Source organism: Echinops telfairi, unplaced genomic scaffold (assembly GCF_000313985.2).
Source record: "Echinops telfairi isolate 266 unplaced genomic scaffold, ASM31398v2 ScPeMD7_655;HRSCAF=1070, whole genome shotgun sequence".
NCBI classification, from domain to species: Eukaryota; Metazoa; Chordata; class Mammalia; order Afrosoricida; family Tenrecidae; genus Echinops; species Echinops telfairi.
In genome coordinates, this window is record NW_022104553.1 from 4,328,485 (window position 1) to 4,336,334 (window position 7,850).

At 36.7% G+C, this 7,850-nt stretch overlaps 1 protein-coding gene across 1 annotated transcript in view; it reads right to left on the reverse strand.

Annotated features, from left to right (window-relative positions):
- The window catches only part of WDR64 (WD repeat domain 64), a 253,246-nt gene that overhangs the window by 197,816 nt on the left and 47,580 nt on the right, over positions 1-7,850 (reverse strand). Inside the window, exon 4 of the mRNA XM_030886170.1 lies at positions 7,678-7,781. Within this exon, the coding sequence (XP_030742030.1) occupies positions 7,678-7,781 (104 nt within the window). The remainder of the gene's footprint in view (positions 1-7,677; positions 7,782-7,850) is intronic.

A 7,850-nucleotide genomic window follows, 5' to 3' on the forward strand; every position in this document is an offset into this window, starting at 1 on the left:
AACACAATCAATCAACTCTATCTTCTTGACAGAGAACTCCACAGAACAGCACTGTACATTCTTTTCCAGTGCACATGGAATGTCTAGAATAGATCACATGCTAGGTCACAAAGCAAGCCTTAATACATTTTAAAATATTGAAATTTTACACTCCATTTTCTCAGCTCACAATCCTATAAAACTAGAAATCAACAATAGAAAGAACAAGGGGAAAAACCTCAAATGCTTGGAAACTGAACAACACATTTCTGAAAAATGATGGAGTAATAGAGGAAATAAAGAACAAAAATTTTAATTCCTGAAAACAAATGAGAAAAAGACAAAACAAACCCAAATCTGAGGGAAACAACAAAAAGAGGTATCTGAATGAATTTTATAGCAATCAATGTACACATGGTAAAAGAGAAGAAAAAACAAAATTAACAATGCCTTTACCTAGAATTCTCAGCCACTAAAACAAGAGAAACAAAATAAACATTCAACAACTAGGAGGAGTGTAATAATAAATGTTAGAGCAGAAACAAATGAATGAATTGGAAAGCTGAAAAATAGAAAAAAATAAACAAGATAAGAACATTGGTCTTTGGCAGAATTAACAAAATTGACAAACCAAGAGGAAACGTAACAAAGGAAAATAAACAGAAGATGCAAATATAAAAATTAGAAATGAAAAAGGTGAAATCCAAAGAATCAATTGAAGTAAATATAATAACACATTATTACAAAAGACTTTACTCCAAAAAATTTGAAAGCCTAGGTGAAATGGACAAATTGCCTGGAACAAACCATCTACCCAAATTAGCATAGACTGACATAGAACACTTCAGCAAATCCACAACAAAAGAAGAAACAGGGCAAGTCATTAAAAAACTTCCTACCAACAAAAGATGTCTTCATTGCGGAATTGTACCAAGTATTCAGAGAAGAACTGACACTAATTCTACACAGACTGTTACAGATTATAGAAAAGGACAGCAAACTCCCAAACTCATTCTATGAGGCAACCATAATCCTGGTACCAAAATTAGGCAAAGATATAATAATAGAAAACTACAAAATAATACCACCTATGAACATAGATGCAAAAATTCTCAACAAATTCTGCCCAATAAAATTCAAATATATACATTATACATATATATATGTGTTGTATATATATATAAAACAGTAATCAAGTAGGATTCATAGAAGTTATAAGAATATGGATCAAAATTGGAAAAACAATCAATGTAATCCACTAGATAAACAAAACAAAAAATAAGAACCACATGATCACATCCATTGAGGCAGAAAAGGCATTAGACAATATCCAACATCCATTCTTAATGAAAACATTCAACAGAATATGAATAAAAAGGAAATTTCTCAAATGAGCAAAGGCCATATATGAAAATCTAATGACCAACATCTCATTTAATCAGGGAAACTTAAAGCATTCCCCTTGAAAATGGGAACCAAAGATACCCCATAACACTATTCTAATTCAACATTGTATTGGAAGTCTTAGAAACCATTAGGCAACAAAAGAAAATCAAAGGGCTATAACTGGGCAAAGAAGTGAAATTCTCATTATTTGCAGATGGTATTATTTTGTATGTAGTAAACTACTTAGACATGACAAAAAATGGAAACAATCGAAATATTTGGCAATGTGGCAAGATACAAGATTAACACACAAAATCAATTGAATTCCCGTAAACTAACACAGAGAGCTCTGAAAAAGAAATCAAGGAAGCAATGCCATTTATAGCCACACAAAAGATGAAAGAGGAATAAACGAAACCAGAGAAACAATAGACCTGTACAAAGAAAAATATCGATAACTATTACAAAAAAAACACAAAGAGAGCTACATAAATGGAAGAGTATTCCATGTTGATGGAGAAGAGGCTTAACATTGTGGAAAATATCAATGCTATACAAATCAATCTATGAATCCAATGCAGTCCCAACTTCATTTTTTAACAGAAAAGTTAATTTCTAACTTTATATGGAGAGAGTAGAGAGAGCATCAGGATAAGCAAAGGATTTCTTAACAAGAAGAACAAAATGGTAGGCCTCTCACATTCTGACCTCCAAATCTATTACACAACCACCGAAGTCAAAACAACTTGCTATTGGCACAGTGATAGCTACATCGAGCAGTGGAACAGAATGAAAAATCCAGACATAAATTCTACAGACAACTGATCTTCACCAAAGGGCCAAAAATCATGAAGTAGGAAAGAGTCTCATTTAACAAATAATGTTGACAAAATTGGCTATCCAGCTGCCAAAGAATTAAGCAGACCTCATGTACAAAATGAATGAATAATTGATCAAAGACCTTAATGTAGATCCCAGAGCTAATAAGCTTAAATGTCCATCAGTAGAAGAATAGATAAAGAAAATTTGAGACATACACAAAATGGAATATTGTGCAGTGCTAATAAAACAATGATGAAACCATGAAATAAGTCATGACATTGATAGAACTGGAGAACATGATGCTGAGTGAGCTTTGTAAAGCACAAAAGAGCAAATATTCTATGAGATCACTCACCACTAAAAGGATAAAAACTAAGATCAAGACTAGTATATCAAAGGGAATAGACTTCGGAGGTTCCTAAGGGAGAGAGAGCAAAGGTGGGAAGATGAACCAACAGACTAGAGGTTCATAAGCATAGACTTGGTTGTAAAGTGGACAGAGGTTAATAACAGGACAAACAAAAATCAAGGGTGGAGTGAAATACAATATGGGTGTGGGGCTTAATGAGTGATTTGAATTGTTGAATGCAGAACTATAAATCTAATCTGTAAATGTAAAACAAATAAATCTAATCTGTAATACTTTGTTCTATTAAACTGGCATTCCATGATGCTCACCTTCCCGACATAATTGCTGAAGACAAAGCGAGTGCATAAGCAAATGTGGTGAAGAAAGCTGACGGAGCCCAGCTATCGAAAGATATAATGTCTGGGGTCTTAAAGCCTTGAAGGTAAACAAGCGGCCAACTAGCTCATAAGCAACAAAGCCCACATGGAAGAAGCACACCAGCCTGTGTGATCACAAGGTTTCCAAGAGATGAGGTATCAGGTATCAAAGAACAAAAAATCGTATCATTGTAAATGAGGGGAAGTGCAGAGGGGGACCCAAAGCCCATCTGTAGGCAACTGGACATGCCCTTGCAAAAGAGTCAGGGAGACAAGACAAGCCAGTCAGAGCGCAGTGTAGCAACGATGAAATATACAACTTCCCTCTAGTTTCTAAATACTTCCTCTCCCCACCCCCCACTATCATGATCCCAATTCTACCTTACAAATCTGGCTAGACCAGAGGATGTACACTGGTACAGATAGGAACTGGAAACACAGGGAATCCAGGACGGATGATCCCTTCAGGACCAGTGGTGATACTGGGAGGGTGGGGTAGAAAGGGAGAACCGATTATAGTGAACCCTCGCCACTTCGCGCTTCGACTTCCGCGGCTTCACTCTATCGCGGTTTTTGCGTAACAGCGCATGCTCTGTCATTACTGCCACTGATTGGCTCATACTGTACACGCTTGATGCCATAAATAATATAATAAATAATAAATGATCATTGTAACGTCCAAAATGTTTTACTGTATTTTCCCTTTTTCGTTTAATAAATTCGGTAATACGAGTGTAATGGTGACTAAAGGGTGTTTTTTCATGTCCTCTATGCTCTAACTACGAAAATATTTGATTTACAAATAAGGAATCCTACTTCGCGGAATTTCATTTATCACGGTAGGGTCTAGAACCGATTAACCGCGATAAACGAGGGTTCACTGTACAGGGATCTACATATAACCTCCTCCCTGGGGGACAGGCAACAGAAAAGTGGGTGACGGGAGACTTCAGACAGTGTAAGTTATGACAAAATAATAAATTATCAAGGGTTCATGAGGGAGGGGGGAACGGTGATGGATGGGGGAAAATGAGAAGCTGATGCTAGGGGCTTACGTGGAGAGCAAATGTTTTGAGAATGATGAGGGTAATGAATGTACAAATGTGCTTTATACGATTGATGTATGTATGGATTGTGATAAGAGGTGTATGAGCCCCCAATAAAATGATTAATTTAAAAAAGACTTCTAAACTGAAAGTTAAAAAAAATCTAATCTGTAAATGATTATCTAAAATGTAAACCCTCCACCTAATTAACAATTAAAATTCATTTAAAAAGAAGAAAGAACTGGGGGAGGTATAAAAGAAAAGAGAAATACGATTAAAGAAAGAAACTAAGAAAGACTAGGAAGAAAGCATGCAAAGTAAGAGGAAGGAAAGAAAAAAACACAAGGAAATAAAGGGAAAATTGGCAGGCAGAGTACCCAGGATGGGTTGGCATCCTATGCCCGATAAGGAACTCATAGAGTAGGGTGGCAGCAGGTGGGAGATCAGTTCTTATTGGAGTTCCTACCAGTTTATGTGTTTTCTGAGTCAGAGGTCTTGGTCTGGAAGTAGTTCTTGCTGGTTCAAATGGTGGCTGAAGTCAGTGTGCTTATTCCTGGAAGGAATTCTTTGGACACTGAATGTATTTGGGGCAGAGGTGGTGGTCATAAAAGGAATTCCCATCCTTAATGGCACTCCATGTTCTGCTTGTGTGATGAGGGAGAGTTTACGCACCATCAGACATATGAGGTAGTGTACCTGGTGTCTGATTCACAGGGCAGGATTCTTATTTCAGGTGGAACAGGGGCTAAATCGCTGGGAATAATCGCTGGGTGTAAAGCATTTTTTTCTTGTGTTTGCTAGACATTTGAATGTCATTTTTGGTGAACTGTTCATGTCCTTTGTCCATTTTTGTTTGGATGATAACGATAATGATGATTTGGATTGAAGTATTTAAATTTTCTTTAGATATTAGAGATTAGAGGCAAAACTTAATAAATGGGAAAAAGATAATCTCTTTAATAATAAATGGTGCTGGCAAAATTAGATATGAAGAGAGATCAGAGACCTAACTGTAAAGCCTAAAACTTCAAAGTCCATTAAAGAATATATGGGACAAACTTACAGACCATAGTACATGGCATAAACACACTATAAAACATGATTTAAAGACAAAAAGAAAAGGAGACAAACTAGATGACTAGAAAGTCTTAAAAATGATACATGTGCACCGAAAAATTTTGCCGAAAGAATAAAGGAGAATTCACAGATATGGAAACATTGGTGACAATGACATATCAAACAATGGCATAATCTCTAAAATTTATAGAAAAAATCAACCCCTCAACAACAAATAGACAAATAATCTAATTTTAAAATGGGAAATGGACACCAAAGATGATATTCAGGCAACCAATGAATACAGGAATAAATGTTCAAAATTATTGCCTATTAAAGAGATGAAAACAAAACAATGAGGTATCATCTCATTCTAGCATTAATAATACAACTTTTAGAAAACAGAAAATAAATGTTCAAGAGGGTGTATAAAGACTGGAACCCTCATATACTGCTGATGAAATTATAAATTGGTACAAAATAGTGCTTTCTTAACAAGTTAGAAATAGAAATACCATATGATCTTTAAAATCCCACAGCTTGGTAGATATTTTAGGGAAATAAGAGTCAAGCAAGAGCCCCCAGTAAAAATGATTTATCAATAATTGAAAAAAGAGTTCCTACACAGGTGATTGTACAGACACGTGTTCATTGCAGAATTGCTTATAATACAAAAATGACAATGACATATACATATAATAGACTACTAGGTACATCAAAGACTAATAAAGTATCTATGAAACACCTCATACCATAGATGAACCTAGAATACATCATGCTAAATGAAATCAGTCAAACAAAAATGGACAGATAATCCATGAGACCGCTATTTAAAGGTGAGGAAAAAAGTTTTCACATAATAAAATGTTTTGATGATTGCTGAGGGCTGTAAGGGGAGGGAGAGTAAATTAATTACTGGAGGGTAGACACATAGGAATATTAACTTGAGTGCAGGGTAGGGGAATGTACAAGAACAAAGTCAGTAAAAACTTATAAAGATAAAGACTTTGAGAGGAGTACACGAGGTACAATTAACAGAAGAAAATACTATTGTGTACATAATCCTGCAAAAACAATAATCTATAAGTAGATGTATAGATGGATATGCAACTGAACATGTTCTGGAAGGAGAATGGAAATGTACCCATGAATAATATCTAATTTGGGCAAAGAATATTTCTACATATGTACTTACCAATGCTGCAAATATAACCATGAATATAGTAGTGCATACAGGGGGCAAAGCTATGATAACTTCTTAGCCCTAACCAAACACTTAGGGGAAATAAAGTGCTGGGTCTGAGGGATCAGGTACATTGTCTTGGAAGACATCAAGGTCAATTGGCATAATGTAATCCACAAAGATGAGGTTCTTCATTTTACTTTAGTAATAACTGGAGTTTTAACTGCTCACGATCCACCATCTAAAAGTTGTAAATTTTGTTCTCTCCCTGCCCACAGGGAGAAACTAGAAGAAAACAAGATGAAATTTGTACAGCTGACTAATGGACCACAAGAATCTCAGCTTCCAGGAGCCCAAGGCCCAAAGAACCAATGGTACCTCTTAACACTACCCAACTGGGTTCATAGTTGAAGGTCCATGATAACATAGATAAAAAATGTAGAGCAAAACTCTAAATTAATAAAGACGACCACGTATGCTAGTCTGATTGAGACTCGTGGAACTCTGAAGTCTATGGCCTTTCGTTACACCTCAGTTCTGGAAATGCACCCCACACAGTGATTGAATTTTCAGTCAAACAGGTGAAAAAACAACACTAGGGAGGTATGCTCTCCCTAGAATAATCAACCATTTTACATTTTAAAAGGCAGCATTTGACCCAGGGCAAAGTTCAGAAGCGTTTGTTAAGTCTCGGAAGAGAAACATACCTTGGTCCTTGGCTTCGCGCTTTTCTCGCCAAAATCTGGCTTGTGATCCAAGTGGGTTTTATAAAGGTCAGAAGCCGTTTCAGTACATGGAAACACAAGCCAGAGTCCGCGGCACGGTTGCACATCCCGGCCACGGCTGGGGGAGGGAGGGGTGGGGAGGAGGCGTTGGGAGGCGTAGTCAATGGTACTGTTTGACTCCATTGGCTGAATTAAATTCACCTGGGCCAAATGGGCCAATCCAGGTGTAACGCACACCTAGGCGTACCACCCTTTCCTGGCCAGGAGCTCGAAACTAACAGATTCAGAAAGGAACAAAAAGGGAAAACGAAACACAGGGAGTGGGTGGGATAAGTGATACTACTTGAGGACGTTACAGTGACATGAAGCAAAATGTGTATGACTTGTTAAAGAGAACAATGAATTGCTCTGTCAATTAAAAATAAATGAAAAATACGGACTCAGGAACAAAACTCAGTAGTCCAGGAACTGCCTATATTTTGTATCATCCTAAATTTATCTTGGGGTCATATAATTTAAAATCACACCTTCAGGAAAAATGTCAAATGCCGTTTCCAACATCTCAAAACATTCTTTTTGAGGGCTCCCCAATCTCTTCTTCGATAGTGATATTGTGTGTTGGGGGCATGAGTGGCATCTGGTTTGTGCTGTCCTAATGTATTGTGAATGCATAGCCAAAATATCAGAGAGGAAGGAAGGAGGGAAGAAAGGGGGGAAAACAATGAAGAAGGAGCCTTTCTAGCTTTCAAATTACCTGGCTATTAAAGACTGTTATCAGCCCTTTCTGAGATGCTGCTACCAGGAGATCCAGGTGAGGAATCTTGACAATGCACTTAATCACATCTCGTCTTCTACTCCCTGCCAATGGTATAATATTCATTTCAGTTTTCAACAGTTATTCAAGTTTTCAAAAGATATTCAAGATCA